The sequence below is a fragment of the Chionomys nivalis genome, chromosome 5 (genome assembly GCF_950005125.1).
Source record: "Chionomys nivalis chromosome 5, mChiNiv1.1, whole genome shotgun sequence".
NCBI classification, from domain to species: domain Eukaryota; kingdom Metazoa; phylum Chordata; class Mammalia; order Rodentia; family Cricetidae; genus Chionomys; species Chionomys nivalis.
Genome location: NC_080090.1, coordinates 89,711,885 through 89,733,032, shown reverse-complemented (window position 1 = coordinate 89,733,032; position 21,148 = coordinate 89,711,885). Strand labels below are relative to the sequence as shown.

General features: G+C 40.5%; 1 protein-coding gene across 1 annotated transcript in view; it reads left to right on the top strand.

Moving 5' to 3' along the window:
• Nucleotides 1–21,148, top strand: part of Thsd7b (thrombospondin type 1 domain containing 7B) — an 871,002-nt gene that overhangs the window by 149,758 nt on the left and 700,096 nt on the right. The window contains exon 2 of the mRNA XM_057770607.1: nt 6,288–6,461. Within this exon, the coding sequence (XP_057626590.1) occupies nt 6,323–6,461 (139 nt within the window). The 5' untranslated portion in view covers nt 6,288–6,322. The remainder of the gene's footprint in view (nt 1–6,287; nt 6,462–21,148) is intronic.

Genomic DNA, 21,148 nt, shown 5'->3' with positions numbered 1-21,148 from the left:
GAGATGGTGCTTTGTGGAAATATATAACTACAGTAAGCTTGGCTCCTGCTCATCCCAGTTCCTTCAGGCTGCAGGTAAACAGCAACCATTTCTATGTTAAGTTTTGTACCTTTTAAATATTCAAGGACTCTGATGATAAGAATACAGCTGGGGAGAATGAAATCCCTAAGACCCACACATTTTCTGTAGGCTGAATGGCCTCTGTGTGATCAGAAAGTTGAGACAAAAAGGAGAAACTGTGTTTCTTATTTAGTATTCAACATTTTCACGCTCTCCTTGCAAATATATCCTGGGTGCTAAGAGATATAGTAAATAAGTTGATTTGGAAATTCAGCAACCTTTATAATGTAAATTATTCATATCATCATGGGTGTCTCCAGCATAGCATATTTTATCAGTTAAAGCATCTTTTCATTTGTGTTATACAAACAGAGAAACATATTCTCTTGCTCTTCTTTATTCCCTCATTTTGTTCATAGTGAACTCTCAAGTTACAGGTGTAACAATCACTCCCAGTACTGTTCAAATAATAATTTTGTGAATTTCAAGCATTTGAGAGAGAAAAGGGCAATGAATCAGTGTTCAGAGTTTATCCAGCAAGGCCCATGAGCCTGGCAGTGTTCCACCTTGGTTACATGTGACATGATGCATCTTGACTCATGGGGCCCTCCATACAAGCCAGATTCCTGTACTCTACTTTTGAGATTCCTTGGGGGAAAAAAAAACAACAAAATCATTAGGTATGGTGGAAAGGAATTGAAATGCCAAAAAGATGTGGGTCTTTCCAGGAATATGATTGCTGTGTATCCTGTATAGAATGGTGCTCTACATTACTAAATGTCTTCTTTGGAGTTTGTTCTCATTTCAAATCCATGCTATGATCCCTATTACCATGATGCCTTGTTCATCGGTGATAGTTAGGACATATATTGACCATGGAGTATAGGGGTTCTTAAAGCTATTCATCCTGGAGATATTAGACTCTAAGTAAAGAGTCCCACCCTAGGAAATCACAGAAGGAGGCTTCAGAGCAGTGGTCCCTAAAGAGTCAGCATTGGGTTTTAGGCAGTGCCCAGAGATGAAGGCTTAGAGTGAGCAGTGTCAAGATAATATTTTTTTCAAGTAAGATTCATAGATTGATGCAAAATTGCAAATAATGAAAGATGAATCCTTGGCTTATCATTGTGGCTTCTGCATAGTCTCAGTGATCTCTCAAGTTCATTGTGATCTCTCTCTGATCTCCCATTTACATCCATTTTAAGGAGAACAGGTACACTTTCTTTTAGTTCACATTTGAGTGACTTGCATCTAGTTTTACATATGATGGATGCATGAGAATGCATCCTACAAAGCCACATAGAGTGTGACAGTTTTGTGGTGTGGGAGGTCCTTCTGTTTATGTATTGCTTTATTTGTTTATGAATAAAGAAACTGCTTTGGGCCTATAGCAAAGTGGGGCAGAACAGAGCTAGGCAGGGGAAACTAAACTGAACATTGGGAGAAAGAGAGCAGAATTGAGAGAGAGGCCATGGAGCCCCCACCAGACACAACCTTATAGTCATGTTAGTTAGGTTTTCTAGATATATAGAGATATATTTCAGTTAGATAGGTATTCTTCAAATCTTTCAGAGACCTGCAGAATATGGCATTTAAAATGTTTTAAGAACTTAGGACTTTTCATGACAATGAGACACATCTGCTCATGTCAGCACCAATTACTTCAAGAGGATGATGGTCACCAAAGAAGCTTCTTATGGTGTTGGTTAGCCATTCAGGCAAGAAACTGCTCTTGCCTGGGTTGCTTGATATTATGCTGTGTGAGCTGGACATGTGGGACTCACAGAGACATGAATGTTGAAGCTACCTGAAGAAAATGAGATAGTCCTTAGGGGTTCCTGCTTCATGAAAAAAAATCTGCTAGACATTCTGCAGGACACAGAAGAAAGTGACTGACAAACTGCCAATATAGGCTTAACTGTCTTTGAAATTTTCTGCTTTATAGAAAAGTCTGCTGGATGCTATGAGCCTGTAGGCTGAAGATGGATGCCCCAGTGGTAGAAAAGAAATTTGGGTGACCGTCCAGGCAGTGAGATGTCTCTGTCACTTCTAAAGATTTGGAAGTTTCTTACAATGCACTTCCTGTTTACTTAGGTAATATTATAGACTTCTGGAGTCTTTGATGGAGTTGAAGAATATATAGTTATAGTTTTTCTTAGTTATAATAAAAGATAAAGTAGATATAACTATTATAGCTTGGTGTAGGAGGGTCTTCTTTTTATGTGTTGCTTTTATTGGTTGAATGAAGAAGCTGCCGTGGCCTTTTGATAGGGCAGCCCTTAGATGGATGGAGTAGACAGAGCAGAATTCTGGAAGGAAGAAGGCAGGCAGAGAGCTACGCACCATGAAGCTGCCAGGTCAGACATGCTGAATCTTTCCCAGTAAGTCACAGCCTCGTGGTGACATACAGATCATTAGAAATGCGTTGAATCAATATGTGAGAGTTAGCCAATAAGAGGCTAGAGCTAATGGGCCAGGCAGCAATTTAATTAATACAGATCTCTGTGTGATTATTTTGGGCATATGCTAGCTGGGCGGCCGGGAGCCAGATGGTACGAAAAGCAGCCTGCACCTCTTACAACAATAACTGAATTCTTGCTTTATAGCTTTTTTTGTTTTTTTTTTGCTTGTAATTTTTCTGTGTTAAATTTAAAACTTTCCTTTTTTAAAACAGAAAAGGAAAATGATGTGGGAGGTCCTTCTATGTATTGGGTTTTTTTGGTTAATGAATAAAGAAACTACTTTGGGCCTATAGGAAAGCAGAACTTAGCTAGGCAGGGCAAACTAAACTGAATGCTGGGAGAAGGAAGGTGGAGTCAGGGAGAAGCCATGCAGCCCCATCAGAGACAGATGCTGGAACTTTACTTTGTAAGCAATAGCCACATGGTAAAATATAAAATACTGGAAATGGGTTAATTCTAGATGTAAGAGCTAGCTAGAAATATGCTTAAGTGATTGGCCAAGCAGTGATTTAAATAATACAGTTTCTGTGTGCTGTTTTGGGAGTCCAGGTGGCTGGGAAATGAACAAGCAGCCTCCTACAACAGTTTTGTGTCATGAAAAGGTATGGCTTCAGTAGAAAGTTGGTCTTTCTAGCTAATTCCTTTTTTTAAACTTTTGCAATCATAGGTCACCCCCAAACAAATTATTTTTATTTAACTCCATTTGACATGAAACTTAGAACCCCTTATTGTGTAATACTCAGCTCATTTGCTTTTACCTAGGTATATTTTTTACCCTTGTAGGAGTCATAGAAAGGGTTATTATTTTATGGGGCAACATAGCTTATTCTATTTTCTCAGCAGAGTAATTGGAAATGATGTCTTACTACAAATGTCCAGACCAGTCTTTTATCAAATCTATATTATACAATTAATCATTCATTTGTGTTTGTAGAAAATATATTGCTTTCTGAGTGAAATAATAGCCTGGTTCCATTGGAAGTGTCTATTGAGAAAAAAGGCCTAGACAGATTTTAACATGATACATGGAGGCATGAAAGGCACATGTTTCTTAATCCCAGTTCTTGGGAAGTTGAGGCAGAAGCAAGAGCTGTGGCTTAATTATGTCTCATCTTACTCTCTAAGAGCCTTTCTAGCTCTCTCAAGTTCCACCAACAGAGTGGGAGGGAGAACATGCATCCCGATGTTGGTGTGTGTGTGTGTGTGTGTGTGTGTGTGTGTGAGTGTGTGTGATATTCACCAGAGCAGCAGTTAGAACATGCTTGTATATACACACATGACCCAGGACATTGCCTAGTGGAATTCTGGAGAAGAACTCTCAGTCAGAACAATCTACATTTTCAAAATATTTCTACTTGAGAAGAAGGTCTCATTTTCTGATTCATAAAAAAAAAATATCATGTGAACTCTTAGGGCCCTTAGAACAAACTCCAATTTAGGGTCCATGATGCTAAAACTTTAGCAAAGGCACAGCTGTGATGAATCACATCTTTGGCTCTTGGCATCAAGGATGTGTACTCAATTCACTTGTCAAGGACAGAAGTTTTAGAGCTGAGTCTAGTAGTGCCTCCAAGGAGCCATGAAATCTGCTAACAGGCCACTCTTGATAATAAACAGAGAACAAGTGGACTCGTTTTATTTCAGCCCGAACTCTTCACTTTTACTCCTCTCAATACTTGTGTGTGATATAGAAGATTGAAGCAGAGCTTTTGGTTGTCTTTTAAAACACGTTCTTCATCCCAGGATTGAGGCAGGTGACCAGAGCTGTGTATTCAAAGTTCATTGCTTGGCTCCTTCTAGAACAAGTTTTATTCATTTGTGCTTTGCCATGGTACCCTTGATATATTCTTGGAATGTCTGAGACTGCCTCAGATGCCTCCTATCTTGTCTGTTTTATTTGGTAGTGTTCAGCATCACCAGTGTTATGAGGAGCACTGCATAAATTAATTCTACAAGTGGGTAGGAATAGAGCAATGACTCCTTATAAGAAACAAGTCAAACAGAAGGTAGTGTCCTGGTTTTATTTCCGGTGCTGTAATAGAAATACCCTTAGAATGGGCAACTTAGGGGAGAAAGGTTCATTTTAGCACACAGTTCAGGTTAGAGTCCACTGTTGTATAGAGGTCACAGTAGGAGCCTGAAATGAGTCACACACACAATTGGGAGCAGAGAGAAATGAATTCATGCATGCTTAATACTCACCTAACCTTTTCTACTCTAGTTCAGGAATTCAAAATAAGGATTTGTGCAGGATTATAGTAGCTATTTCTTTTTTATTGGTTGCTAGGATTCAAAGTAACCACCATTCTTTAGTAACTTTGCTGGGTTTTAGGAGCACTAATGTTTACCTGTGACACTTCTAAAGTATTCAGGCCACTTTTCACATTGTGACCCCATTATCTATCTATCTATCTATCTATCTATCTATCTATCTATCTATCTATCTATCTATCTATCCATCTATCATCTATGTTTGTATGTATGTATGTATGTATGTATGTATCTATCTATCTATCTATCTATCTATCTATCTATCTATCTTCTCTTTCATCTATCTATCTAATCTATCATCTATCTGTTATCCATCTATAATCTATATATTAATTCATCTATACATGTATACATATACACATGTGTATATATGTATCTGTGTATATATTTTTTCATAATCTAATATCAAGGTTATTTCCATTCTCTTCCACTCTAGGTGTAATTTTCTTTTGTTTAGAAAAGTTCTATCTGTAACTGGGGTTGCAGTGTATAGAGTAACATTTGCCTAGCATGTATGAGACCCTGAGTTCTGTCACTATCATTACAAAAATACCCAATAAACAAATATAACTCTACATGTATATATGGTAGGTACATAAGATTTCATATATCCTAAAATATTTACTTGAATCTTTCCTTTCAAAGCTGTGTTTCAAGAGGTTTTGCTTCCTCAGTGATAGGTGCCATCTGTTCTTGTATTTACTTTTTATAATCTCTTGTTCTGTTTGAGTTTTTCCTTTTAGCTGACATATCTAATCCTCCACTGAATGCTTTCTGCCTAGTCTATCTTCTGTTTACCTATTCTCTCCTAATTGTTTTACTTATCCGTAGTTGCTTAAACTATCTCACCAGTTTCATAACCCTGACCCCCAACTTATCTAGCCCTACTCACTAGTAACTGATGACCACTAATCTTAGGTATCTAAAAGTTCTTTGCTGCTTTCAAATTCCCTCCCTACATTCAAGGCCCTTTGCAGTTTGGTCCCTAACTTGTATTCCAAATCTCATCTTCAAGGAAGTGATTCCTGGGCATGGAGTGCACCTGTTCCTCCCTCCCCTTCATGTCCTTCAAAGCAACCACACACTTAATTACCAGTCCCTGAACACTAACATAGCCAGATTTCAGTGCTCTATTCTCTCGGATGTGTCCTTCTTGACTACTTCAAGCCTTTCTATCTCCCGAAGGCTCTTCTCAGATATTGCCTTGTGACTCTTCCTGAGTCATTCCACTCACTGCTGTTAATGATGCTCCTTCCTCACCCTCTTTGGGTCTTAGCACTGTGTGGCATTCCTCTCCTCAGTTGTGAGCCCCTCAAGGAATTCATCTGAACAGCAGGAAGCAACTATATGAGACAGCTTCCAAATATGATTACTTTTAAGAATAAAACACTGTGTAGTGGGGGGCATCTGTTATATGGTCACATGAAAGTCACTTGCAGTCAGAGCATACCCTGATTGCCCAATGGTAGCACTCACCTGTCTTTCTCTTGTTCTCAGGATTAGGCAAGTGAAGACGCTGAAAAATCTGAAGAATGTTTCCAAGGAGTGATCTGGCTGTCACTCACTGGGTTCTGAGGAGCATGAGGAGGCTCTTTATAGTGGTTTCTCTCCTGCTGTCCCAAGCAGCTCCTTTGGAAGGCAGAAAGGATAATCAGTTCATCTGGAAAACAGGTAAGACTGTCCTGGCTGTTCACTTGTCCCACAGTCATTTTCAAGATTAATCCTTCATATTCATGGGGTACTGGGAAATACTCGGAGGGAAAATAGACTCTTTAATATGCAGCTTACATTAAGTTTATTAAAGATTTTTATATTTATTTGTTTGTTAATTATTTTTTTGTGTGTGTGTATGTGTGTGTGTGTGTGTGTGTGTACACGCCTGCAGAGGCCATAAGAGAGTATTAGATTCCCTGGAGCTTGAGTTACTGGGGATTGTGAGCTGGTCACATGGGTGCTGGTAACCAAACTTACGTCCTCAACAAAGGTAGCAAGCATTGTTTGTTACTAGCTAAGCCATGTCCCCATTCCCTTATATTAGATTTTCATTTCTGCTTAATTGCCACCCAAATCAGTGATACTTGTTATCCTTTAGAATTTTTGTGTTGTTCTCAACTACACTCCTTTTCACCATTACATCTACTTCTTTTTTGCCAACTATTTTTTCAACTGAGAAATGAAAGATGACATCTGACTGGAGCAGATATCCCCAGCTGAAAGGCTTTGGACCAATTTTCTGTTTGTCTTTCTTTCAGGGTTCAAACTAGTTAGCTCTTTATTGTTAAATATCCTCTAGTATAGATTATTTACATGTGGGCTTGAAAGCATGAAGAATTACCTAACCTGGGCTGGAGAGACGATGCAGGGATTAAGAGTTATTGCTGCTCTTGCAGAGGACCCAGGTTCAGTCCCCTCTCCCATTTCATGTGGCTCCAGCTCCAGGGGATCTAATATTTCTCTGACCTCCAGAGGCACCCACATGCACACATATACACAAAAATTTTTAAAAAATCTTAAACATAATTATCTGAACACCTTTATTTATGGGTGGTAACTACACAGTCTCCTTGCTGTATTTAGAAACCCTTTGCTATTTTGTGTACAGTTCCTTATGCATTTCTATGGAAGAATTGATTTTAGGTTTTAAAGTTTATGTATAACTTACACTCTCTAACTGTATCCTTAATTTTCCCATTAAAAGATTTGTTCATTTTTATTTCCACCTGTAATAATTTATTAGCTTAAATTATGAACCCCCAAACATAGGGTTGTTACTCTCATATGGCTCTTTGTATCTCTTATGCTTTCTTTGTTATGGATTTTAATTTTCTTTAAGTTTCACAATCAGATCATTTATGATATTTATTACTGTTTCAGGAGTCCATTTGTGCAAGTATAGATAACTTATACACTTAATATCCTGGTAGGGAAATGTGGTGGTGGAAAAGATCTACGGTCCTCAGAGAGTTTTCATTTTGGTCCCATCATCTGTAAATTAAATAGACTGCGAACATATTGTCACCATGGAAATATGTATAAAAGTGATATTCATAATATTTAAATGACTTTGCAAAAATGAAGTGAATTATGTTTTAAAGTATATTAAGTAAAATATCCCAGTACCATTAGAGATACAGTCTGGAGAAAACTTAATTGCATTAAAACCTCTATAAATTAATTTAATTGTAGGATCCAATACTACATTAGTGATTTGTGTTTTTTCCCCACACAGTTAGTAGTATTGCTAAGCTTTAGAGATAGTTTTTTAAGTCAATATTACATTTCTGTAAAGGGGGATATATTGTTTAATCACAAAAGTCAAATGGTTTGTAGGGGTGGGTATGTGTGGGGAAACCAGAGATCAGTGTAAATTTTTCTTGGCCTAGAACTCACCAATGAGGTAGGGCGACTGCCAGCATGTTCTAGGAGTCTTCCTGTGTCTGCCCCACAGTGTCGGGATGGTAATTGTGTGTCACTATGTCTGGTCTCTCTGACTTCTCGGGAATCAAGCTCCTGACCTTGGCCCATACTTCACAAAAAGAGCCATCTCCCGAGTCCACACAAGACAAACATTTCATCAATCTAAACTTTATCTGGCTACCTCACTGTCTGATGCTCTCTGAGAAATGCAATTAAAATGGAAAGCAGCAAATCTGGAGCATTAATGAGACGTGTTAGGAAAATGAGCTTATTTAGAAGGAAATTTATGTATGCGTTTTCTAAAAGTAAGCAGTTGAGTTTCTGAGGAGGGAAATCTCTCCAGAAGATACAATGCATTGTTCAAAGTAGACATCGAAGCAGATGTTTCCATTTTCCGCAGGGACTGCTGCTCCTCTCTTCCCAAACTGGTGGTTGGCAAGACTCCTATGCTGCCATGTTGATACTGTTCCTCACATGGTGGTGACCCCCAATCATAACATTACTTTCATTGCTAATTTATAGCTATAAGCTTGTTACTGTTATGAACTGTCATATAAATACCTGTGTTTTCTGATAGTCATAGGTGACCCCTGTGAACGGGTTGTTCAACCACTGTTCTATTACTAAAGTGTTATTATACGACCATCAACTTCAAAAGCGGAATCTCAACAGTGAAAAATTAAAAGCGAATCTCTAGACCATGTAACCCACACACACTTCTTTTCTAAGGTTCCAAAAAATGTCCTTGCGAAAAAAATTTGGTTTCATACAACTGAATCTTTACATTTTTTTGTAGATAGACTTCATCATACCATGATGTCTTGAAGAATATTACATACTGGGTTGCACATACCAGTCTTATGTTTTAAAGGTTGTGGAGTATTCTTCCATATTCTTATTTAATTGCTTGGCATCTCAGTGGTTTCTATTGTTTGCTATTATACATAATGCTGATATGAATAAAATATTATTTTAAAGTTAAGCAATCAGTTGCCTTCAGAAGTCATCACATCTTGTGGAACAATTTGGGGTCATAACATTTAAAGTTTTCTTTAACACTTTGTGTCTGTTGCGTGCACACACACACAGAGAGAGAGAGAGAGAGAGAGAGAGAGAGAGAAACATGAGCCTATTATATTTCAAATGAAAAACTTTTGTTGTTGAAATTGATTACATGTTATCATATCTAGAACACAGATGGATAGAGGTCTGATGTAATATGGAATTTGAACAAATTTTCTGAAGATGCAGGTAAACATTTTACACCAGAAACCTGGAAATTATCTTTCTGGTTCAGATCGGATGGCATCCACTTAAACTCTTTGCTAATCTCACTGTTTTCTCCCTAATCAAAGGGTTAAATGCCAATTAACTTCATATAAATCGGAGCCATTTCTAGGTAAGTCTAGGTCTTGAAAACACACTGAATTGATGAGAGGGTCATGCTATGTTGTTAAGGATTGCTGTACCAAGGGATCTTGGGAAGTTGCTGGTTGTGGAGTCACTGATCTGCCAACACTTCCCAGCACCTGTCCTCAACCATGAGGACATTAGATCTATACTTAGTGTCAGGCAGCCCATCGCCCAGGCCTGAGGAAGGATCCTTCCGGCAGGAGGACCAGATAAGAATTGAACTTGCTTATTGTTTTAAGTTTAAATTTGTGACTGTTTGTAAGTACCTGCTTCGTTAAGAAAGGGTGGGACCAAAGTCTCTGAAGCCATAAGAAGTACTTATTTCATGCATTCTTGGTAGTGGCTTCGAGAAGTGTGCTCATTCCATAAATATTTGCCGAGTCCTATGTTCTGGGCAGTGTTACAAGGGCACAAGATACATAAAAATGGAGAATAAACCAAATCATCAGTTCTTAGAAATAGCAGTTAGAAACTACATGATATGATAAGAAACGGTGTGAAGCAAAGCATGACAGGAAGATGGGGGTATGGGGTGGAGGGGAGACCGGGAGCTGAAGGAGGCTGCTGTTGGAAGGCTTCACTGAGGAAGTGGCTCTGTATAAAAGACCTAGGGCAAGAGAAAGCCATGGCTGTGGGAATGAGGGAAGGCAAGTATTGATGGCAAACGGGGGTGCCAAGGCAGAAGTGCAGGGTGTTGCTCTGTAAGGACTAGGGAGGACCTGGATATGATAGTCTTCACCTTTAATCCTAGACTCAGGAGACAAAGACAGGTGGATCTCTGTGAGTTCAAGCCAGGTTGGCCAACATAGTGAGCCTCTAGCCAGCCAAGGTAACACAGTGACATCCTGTCCCAAAGAAACAAAACAAAAACAGGTCCAGGGAGGAAACAAGCATTCTGGGGCAGAAAACCCCGGGAGAGTACAGGAACCCAGGGCACGGAGGTAGCAGGAACATATTAGCCATGTCCTCATCTGTCAGAGCTGTGACGCTGGATGAAACGGAAAGATATCAGAGTTCATAGAACCATGACATGAGCTGAAATTCTTCCCAGTAAGATCTGAGTGAGATCATTTCGGGAAGCCGTGAGAAGAGGCAGGTCAGGGAGACTGGGTAGATGGTGCTGGGGACGAAGAGTGAGCTCAGCAGCTTGCTCCAAGATCACAGAAGCGAGGCTGCTGTGAAGAGGTTGAATGGAAAATGTATATAAGAGCAGACTTAAGTACATAAGACATATTGAGGGCAGGCGTGTCTAGGGACAGAGAGATTTAAGAATGGACTTGCGTTATTTAAGGGCAGATTTATCTAATCATCAAGCATGATTTTGATGATTTCTTGAGACACTTCGGCTTGCTGCAGATGAAGAGTGTTACCTGCATCTGCGGATACAGCTAAACATTCTGAAATGATCAAGGAAGCACCCAACCTGAACAAAATATCAGGCCTTAAAACTATCTTCAGGGCCTAGGTTGAAAAGCCAGGGATTAAGGTAGAGCCATTAGAGTGGTGTCTTAGTGTTCTGTTGCCATGACAAAAGAAAATGGCCAAGGCAACTTATAGAGAAAGCATTTAATCAGGAGCTCATGTTTCCAGAAGGTCAGAGTCCATGACCATCGTGCTGGTAGAGGATGGCAGTAGGCAGGCAGGAATAGTGCCAAAGTAGTAGCTGAGAGCTTATGTTGATCCAGAAGAGTAAGGCACAGAGAAAGAGAGCTAACTGGTAATGGCTTTGGCTTTTGAAACCTCAACGCCCACCCCTAGTGACACCATATCCTCTCCAATGAAGACTCAGCCCTATCTTTTCGATGAGTTCCATCAACTGGGGACCAATGAGCCCATGGGGGCTGTTCACACCAAACCCGGCACAGGGGGGAAGGAGAAACACAAGGGAGATTGTGATTTTGCCTTGTTGAGTGAAGTGACTCAGGCTGTGTGGCTGAGGAGGCTCCAGGAAACTGTCACTTAGGGCTCGCCACTGAGAGCTTGAAGACTTGAGTTCAGTCCACAGAACCCACTGTCCTTTCTCTTTCACATGTGAGCAGTGGCCTCTCTCTCTCTGTCTATCTGTCTCTCTCTCTTTGTCTCTCTCTCCCTAACACACACACACACACACACACACACACACACACAATAAATAAATAAATAAATAAATAAAAATAAATAAAAATTTAAAAGGGAAATTAAGTCATTTCTCCTGTGCTGTAGAGGAAGCAGAGAGTGAGCCGTGAGGTGCTTAACATGGGCCACACTTACATTTTGACCTTGTATGAAATTCAGGTACCAGTGACTAGGTACCAGTCACAAAGTTGGATCTGCACAATCTGAGCACAGGATGGAGACAGCAGCAAAGAGGTTGGAATAAAGCATAGCTATAGAGATGCAGATCTGCACTCAGAATTTGTGATCCTGAATATGTAGAGAATAACATTTTGATTACATCCTTCGGGAGCCAAATGACATTAAAAAATCATGGTGCTAAAATGCACGTAACATAAACTTTACCATTTTAGCAGATTTAAAGGTGTAAAATTCGGTGAGATTTAGCACGCTCATGGAGAGCTGGAGCCTTCACAGATACCTTGTTCCAGAGCGTTTTCACTAGCCAAAACCACATTTTACAAGGGAGCTTATAAAAAGATGGCAAAATAAATTTGGTTCTTGATAATAAAATTTGAAAGAAAAAAAAACAAGCTCTGTGGTTATTTCTTCATGATCATGTTTTAAAAGATTCTTAGTTTTCATCAACATGTAATGGGCCTGTTAGTAGTGTAAATCACACTAGCACAGTGTTCTGTCTCCAGGGAGGCACCCCCAAATCCCAAGCCATTTCCATTCTCTGAGCCTCAATTATTGATCTTTAAAAGAGGACATAATAAGATGAAATATTGAAATATATATTGAAAACAAGCTACTCAATGTTAGCTACTGTTCCTGTTTCTGTCTTTGCCTCTTTTCCAGTTTTTTTTTAACAAACAAATAGTGTGTATGTGTTTGTGTGGTTGTAGTCTAGTTCTGAAGTCACAGGTAGTTGTGAGTCACTTGACATGAGTTTTAGGAACCAAGCTGGGGGTTTCCGCACTCTTAACCATGAGACATCTTCTCCAGCCCCCATTTCCATCATTGTTATCTGATAGTATCATGCTTGCTGGATCTATATTTCTGTGTTTTTAAGTTTTTATGTAATGTACTTCTTAAGTCATATAAAATAAGGACTGTTTGACAGTTACATGCATGTTATTAAGAAGTGATCTTAAGCCGGGCGATGGTGGTGCACGCCTTTAATCCCAGCACTCAGGAGGCAGAGGCAGGCAGATGTCTGTGAGTTCGAGACCAGCCTGGTCTACAGAGCTAGTTCCAGGACAGGCTCCAAAGCCACAGAGAAACCCTGTCTCGAAAAACCAAAAAAAAAAAAAAAAAAAAGAAAAGAAAAGAAAAGAAGTGATCTTACCGATTTGAGGTTTAAATTTGTCCTCATATTAGGCTTTCAGAAAGTTTTAATTTCAACCCTTACATGATAAATGTGAGAGTAATGATCTCTGTTCTATGAGCAAAGTAAATAAAACAGAATTATTCACTTGGAATAAAATTACATTATGTCAATGATATTGCAAAAGAACAAACTATCTTATCTATGTTCACAGTTGGCCATAGCCTAAACAATATTATCCGCACTAAAATATTATAAGGAAAATTGCATTATATATATTGCACACATACATCCTAATCTTCAAGAGTCTTAGAGAAAACAAAATGTTCTTAGAAGAGAGATTTTGTTTTAATATCTGTTAGAAATCCATAAAATATTTCCTTTGGGAATTAGATTAAATTTAAATCATTTTAATTACTTCTGTGGACATTAGATCATCTAAGGGGCATGTATTTAATAGACCCTTGGTGGTGTTACTCCTGAAATATCAGAAAGCACTGGCATATATAGCATAAATTTTACTGCTAAAAGTTATAATTACTTGTCCTTAAAGACCTCAAGACCTAATTTTATAATGCTCCCAAGTGGTAAGAAAAAAAAAATACGTATTATGTAACAAAACAAATTAGTCTGCTTTTTCTTTCTAAATAGAACTAAAGTGTAGACTTCATGGCAAGAGGAGATTTTACAGTTCTTATGTAGCCCAGGTAACTAGGATATACATAACTAAATGTTGGATAAGTTATGGTCCGCCTTAAGTAAAATGAGGCACACTGTGTGTGTGTGTGTGTGTGTGTGTGGTGTTGGTGTGAATCTGTGTGTATATTTTCCTTTAACAGTGTGACCTCTGATCATGTTCTGCAAAGGTGTTTAACTCTTATTTGAAAAGAGACAGAATAGATATGCATGGCCTTAGGTGCAGCTGGAGTTCTCAGCTTAAGGGAGGGACTTTAAGTACCTTGTTGCCCAAATGGAGTCCATTGTTGTAGCTTGTCTGTGTCAATTCTTTTCAGAAAAAAATCTAATATTTACCTTTACATTTCTGTCTCTGTCCCTCCCTTCCATTCTTACCCATCCCTTTCTCCTTCCACACTCTCTATCTTGTAAAACAGTCTGGCTGCATAGCTAAGACAGATCTCAAAGATCTAGCAATTCTTCTGCCTCAGCTAACTGAGGTGCTTACAGGTGTTCACCATGTCACCTAACCACCTCCCTGTTTCCAACTAGCACACTCCTTATCGTTAGCTTTTGGGTTATATGCACCTGATTGCTGCCGTGGATCTGCTCCAAGGCCATCAGAGGATGCCTCTCTCATCTTCCTCCTCATTTCTTTCTTACCACAATCCTTCTCAGCATTTTTATTAGGTCAGTTCATCCAATGGTTATTTCCTATGCAGACTCTCTGTTGAACCCAGCGCTGCAGTGCATGCCATCGGTTATTGTTTAGCTCTCTATGGATAACTGAAAAGCTGCTTCCTATGTGTATTTCTTCTGCGTCATTTTCCTGAGGTCGACTACTGCTTTTCTCCTAATGCTCCATTCACTACTCAGTGTTGCCCAGCACCGAGGCTCAAATCTAAAGACTCGTTGGCATTCTCTACTTTGTATGTCTTTCCACAGCCTCCACCCCCGATTCACTTGAAGTACAGCACAGGTCTGAACTGTGAGTGTGTCTTCATCCCTGCCTCACTCTTCTGGTACCCTGCTTGCTTTATTTCTAGGTCTAAATAGTATTGCTCAGAGAGGTATGGTGGCAGTCATTCTTCAAATCTTTTCCTATCGAAAAGGGTCTCTGTGCTGGTCATATACTGGAACGGTAGCTTGTGTGATAGATAGGTTTATCAAGTGGGTACAAACCAGGGTCATCTGGGAAGAGAGAATCTCAGATGAGAAAATACCTCCATCAGATTGGCCTGTACATCTGTGGAGCTGTTTGTAATTAATGATTGATGTAAGAGAGCTCAGCCAACTGTAGTCAATGCCATCTCTGGGCAGGTGGGCCTTAGTGGGTATATATATATATATATATATATATATATATATATATATATATATGTGTGTGTGTGTGTGTGTGTGTGTGTGTGTGTGAACATATACATATATACACACATATGTATATATAACTATGGACCATATATGTGCATGTGTGGCTTAGAGATGTATATATACATACACACATATATAATGAGCCTAGATATGTATATATACATACATGCATAAATACATACATAGATACATAAATACATGCACACACACATATGTATATATGAGCAAGTTGCCTTCCTGGTAGATTTTGATGGGGGAAATAAGCCAATTAAACCCTCCATTCCCAAGTCAGTTTTAGTCTGCATTTTCTGACAGCATAAGAAGTCCACCAGGGAATCGTGAGTGTAAGGTTAAGATTAATAGGCATTTTCCCTCAAAATGTCCGGTATTGAAGCTGCTGTGTCTTAATGCTCCCAATTCCGAGACTGCAGACATTGATGCCACTGAGACCTCCTGTTGGTGCAGTCCTACCTATTTGTTTACTCTTTCCAACATCTTTATCTGTGACTTTCTAAAACTGCATGATGATGGCCTTAGAGATGAGCCTGTTTTCCATAGTGTTCTCTTCGGCATCAACCAGATGTGTGTGTGTGTGTGTGTGTGTGTGCTTTGCTACATTCATTTTCTACGGTTCTGAGATTTATTTTTACCTTTCACAGATGTATGTATTACTGGCGATTGAACCTAGGGTCTTGTCAATACCAGGCAAGTGTACTGAATGAAGCTGCAACCCCAACCCTCTTTTACATTTCTTTTCAATTTGGAGACACGGTCTTGCTTAGTTGCCTAGGGTGGCTTAAAACACAGCCTGTAGCCCAGGCAGGCCTGAAATGCTGTCTTCCTGTCTCACCCTCCTGAGTATCTGAGATTACAAGCTTGTGTCTCTTGGCCTGCTTCTTTTCAGTGTTTTAACATTCCAGATATTGTGATTTAAGTTTATAATGTATTGTACTTATTCTAAAAGCTTTAAACTGCCCGAGTTTCATAAGCACAACACCTTTCTGTTGAGAGGATTCTTATTACTTCGATTGCCTGTGTTGTTCCATACACCACTTATCTCTTCTCCAAGCCCCATTCCTACATCATTCATTCATTCATTCATTCATTCATTCATTCATTATTTGTGGCTTCTGTGGTGTGCAGCCCTTGACTCTCTTTGGTGACTGCCTATTTATTTAGTCTCTCACATTGTCATAAAATAAGTCTTTAGACAATTAAATGTTCTCTGTTTTGATCAGTTCTTGAAGTTCATGGCCAGGACTTCTAAACTGATGAGCTGGCATTGTCACTGAAAATGAATTCTTTAAAAATACAAACCCAGTCATAATTAAAGACCTTTATCCTGGAACTGTGTCATTGAAAGTGACATCTAAGGGACAGCAATAGAGTTGTCCCCAAATACACTGTCTTGGAAAGCACAGGTTCTCATTTATTTCTTGTATGAAGATCACACAGCTTGTAGTCCCCACTGACGTACAGCTTTGCTGGTCTGTTTACTCAGCCATGTATGGTTTTGTCTTTAGAAATTTATTTTCCTCTGTTTATCCAAGCCACACCAGGGGTTCCATCTAAGTGACACACAGATTATAATCATGTCCCAACTCTCTGTTGTTATATAAATTCACCCAAAGATAGTAGCTTACAACAATAGCATTAATTTTGTTCCCACATTGAGGTTCTGTTTGGCTAGTGTTCTGGACAGGTGTCAGGGACCGGGGTTATCTGGAAGGATTGCTTACCAGATAGCCTGTGAATACTCAGGTAACTGTGGTTGGGAGAGCTGGGGAGACTTCAGTATCTCTGTTTCACCTCTTCACACAGAATCTTCCAGAAATGTAGAATTATAACCCCATGGCTGCAGTCCTCTAGGCAAACCTCCTCAGAGAAATGTGAAGAGGTATAGAGTGTTCCAACTGAGCCTGGATGTCAAGTTTTCTCACCGTTACTATGTTCCACCAGTGAAACCTATCTCTAAGATGCCTGTGCTCTATTTCTTGATAAAAATGGCAAAAATATCCCCAGGGTGTGAGTGAAAGACCCCCAGCCCTGCTATATTGCCTAAACCCAGCTTAGCCGTTGTAACGCCATTTTGTAGGGCCTGCACACAAACAAGTATAGGTCCAGGGCAAGGTCAGTGCTCTTAGGTTGCCAAACAGAGGTTGCCAAACAGAATGTCTGTGGTCAGACATCTGACCTGGGAGGGGAACGGAAAATTCTGGGGAAACCCACCTGTACCCTAGATAGAGTCAAGTCAGCTATTATCACATCTTGATGTTCCTGAGGAACTTGTCCTCAGGGTAAACCCCTCGCCTTATTTGTACTGACCAATGGAATCCCTGTAACCATGCATCAGCTTCTGTGCTCTGCTTTTGCTATAAAAAGAACCCTCACCCAGTCTGCGGGCGGGCAAGGCCTCCGAAAGACTTTGCCGCCCTCAGGTACCTGTGTCTACCTAATAAACCTCTTGCAGTTTGCATCCGATCCGTGGTCTCGGCTTGGTTCTTGGGTCTGGGGGTCTCCACCTGAGGGAAGGTCCCTACTGGGGGTCTTTCATGAGTGTGTGTGCATGTGTGTTTGTGCACGCGTGTGTGTGTGTGTGTTCATGTGGATTTGCAAACACTTGGAGGCCAGGAGATAACTCAGCTGACCTTCCTCAGGCCTTGTCCACTGTTTTTATTAAGACATGGTCTTTTCACTGGCCTGAAACTTGCCGCACAGGCTAAGGCTGGCTGGTCAGTGAGCTCTGGCTATCGTCCTGTCTCCAACTCCTCAGCACTGAGATTACAAGCATATGTTACCACACATGACTGTTTTTATTTATTGGTCTGCTTGTTGTTTCCCTGCATGGGTTCTGGGGCTCAAGCTCAGATTCTTAGGCACTTTAGTGCCTGAGATATCTTTCCAGCTCCTTAGGCAGGCTTTTTTTTTCCTTTTTTCTTCTTTTTTTTATTAATTAATTTATTTATTTATTAAAGATTTCTGCCTCCTCCCCACAACCACCTCCCATTTCCCTCCCCCTCCCCCAATCAAGTTCTCCTCCCTCGTCAGCCCTAAGAGCAATCAGGGTTCCCTGCCCTGTGAGAAGTCCAAGGACCACCCACTTCCATCCTGGTCTAGTAAGGTGAGCATCCAAACTGCCTAGGCTCCCACAAAGCCAGTAGGTGCAGTAGGATCAAAAATCCCCTTCCATTGTTCTAGAGTTCTCAGTAGTCCTCATTGTCCGCTATGTTCTGCGAGTCCGGTTTTATCTCATGCTTTTTCAGACCCAGGCCAGCTGGCCTTGGTGAGTTCCTGATAGAACATCCCCATTGTCTCAGTGTGTGGGTGCCCTCCTCGCGGTCCTGAGTTCCTTGCTCGTGCTCTCTCTCCTTCTGCTCCTGATTTGGACCTTGAGATTTCAGTCCGGTGCTCCAATGTGGATCTCTGTCTCTGGCTCCTTTCATTGCTTAGGCAGGCTTTTTGTTTGTTTGTTTGTTTTTGTTTTGTTTTTTTTTTTGTTTTAAACCAACTTTACCACCACTTCCGTTCTCACTAGTTAGTGAGATGGGATACCAGCTTGTACTCCTAGACATGATACCCAGCCCTGTTGCGAATTAGGTTGGTATAATGAATAACCAGGCCAGCTCAAGAATAACAATTATATTTAAATGGTTATAAGGGGAACCTCATGCTACAAGAGTGGGGGGAGGTCCGACTTCCTATCTGTCCGGCAGGAAGAGAGAGAGAGAGAGAGAGAGAGAGAGAGAGAGAGAGAGAGAGAGAGAGAGAGAGAGAGGTCTGGCAGGAAGAGAGAGAGAGAGAGAGAGAGAGAGAGAGAGAGAGAGAGAGAGAGAGGAGGGAGGGAGGGAGAGAAGGAGGGAGGGAGGGAGAGAGAGAGAGAGAGAGAGAGAGAGAGAGAGAGAGAGAGAGAGAGAGAGCGAGAGCACCTGGGTCCTCCCAGTTTTTCTTCCTGGGCTCCAGGTAGCCACGCCTTAATTAGATGTGATTGGTTGACAGAGCTTCCCGATCATAGCCCTTTAAGGATGCTCCCAGCTGATTACAGTGAGTGGGCTTTGTCTAAGGGCTCCTTGTTGTCTCCTGAAAACAACCCTCCCTACACTGTGCTCCTAGGAAAGGGCAAGAGTGGCCTTGGCAGAGGGACCTCAGGTTTACTCCTCATCCTTCTTCTGAGTAGGGTGTCCAATTCTTGTCTTCTGTTTTGTTTTCTTAGCTCAGGAATGCTCTCTTGAGGAGTTGAATATTGTTATTTTTCCTGCAGAGATTGGCCAAAGACAGAGGAAAGAGTCACGAGGTCAGTTCATTCCTTTTATGGACTTTTAATTAGTGTTCATTTGGAGACACAAGCATACTTCTTCCCCAATGCCTCTAGTCCCCAAACCTTCACCGGGTCTGCACACATAAATGTACATTTGATTGTCAGCATTCTCTTTTATGGAGTCTCAGTCTCTATCTTCTCTGTGTCAAAAGGCTTAGGGCCCTGTCTCCATTCTCCACCTTCCAGGTCCCATTGTTCCCCACTGTGATGCACGTTATTATAGTTTCAGTGAGTCCGAAAAGGACTTGGAAACATGCACACATCAAGCTCCTCCCTTTGCCCCTCCTAATGAGAAGTTTTCCCATACACCATTGATCTCCTCTCCTCAGGCTGATAGTGTGGAATGTAAAGCAGTTAAATTGGGTTAATCTTATGGTAACTGATTCAGTTATTCACTTTGAGCTTTTACTATAAAAATATGCTAGTAGTTGAATCAACTGGCCAGCAATCTTTGCCAGAGTTAAAATGTAAAACCAACCAAACAACAATACCGGGAACAAAGCTGGGACTGGGGAGATAGATTAGATTAGTCGCCCAAACCCGCTTGAGAACCCCTGCTGTGAAGGCATGTGTCCTCTTAGCACTGAGGAGGTAGAGACAGGCGTGTCCCTGGAGCTTGCTGTCCTGTCAGCCAAGTGTAATTGGTGAATTTCAGGCCAGTGAGAGACCTTGTCTTAAAATATAAGGATAATGGCTCCTGAGGAATAACGCCATAGGTCGACTTTTGGTCTCCCCCTGTGTGCTTGTGGGCGCATGCGTGTGCGTGCACACACACACACACACAGAGGCATATATTTATACAATTGTTCACATTCAAACATTACTTTTTAAAAATCTAGTTACAGTGTTTATTGTCTTGAATGTCTGGATATATGCTGTATTGAGTTATTGGATTGGTAACTAATAAAGAAAAAGTGCCTTCCTGGTAGTGAGCTTATCAATGGAGTAATTCCTGCATGACACCTGGCAATATCTCCCTTCTCTGTGGAAGGCTTTGATATTTTAGTTTGAATTGTAATTTAGAAATAGAGATTCTTAAATGAAATGAACAGGAAGCAAAATTCAAAACAAGTCAGACATCAAAGTAAGCCTGAGGTCTGATTAAAGACTGTATATACAGCCGTCTGAATGCTTGAAGCAAGTTTATTGAAAGTTTACCTTTTAATAAGATTTAGCAAGTCTTGATTGGAGATCAGATCCCCAAACCCTTAAATGCTGAGTGTGCATGGTAGCCTACCTATGATTCCAGCACTCAAAGGGAGAGAAAGGGCATCTTGAAACAAACTGGTTAGATAGAGTAGCCCTAGGTTTATGCCCTGGGTTCAACTGAGACCCTTTGCTTCAAATAATAAGATGAAGGGCAGTTGAGATGCATGAAGCTCCCATACCACACATGTGCCTGTGTACCTCTCATGCATGTGCTCAATCATACACATGTGCTCTCAGCCCACATATGAGTGAACACACACCCTCCCATCCACACACACATACACAAACACACACATGCACACGAAAGATTGCCATTTGTACTCTTCCTGGTTCTGAATGTGAGTGTGATAAAGATCACCAGTCTAGATGGTAGTCAAAAGTCTATCTGTAGGTGGCTTCGTCTCAATTCCTACCATCCATGATGTTATTTGAACTTCTCAGTAAAGTTCCTAAAACATTGTAGCTACAGATGACTTCTGGACTGTTTCAATTTGCTGGCTACTATAGATAATTCTATTATTAATGAGAGGTACA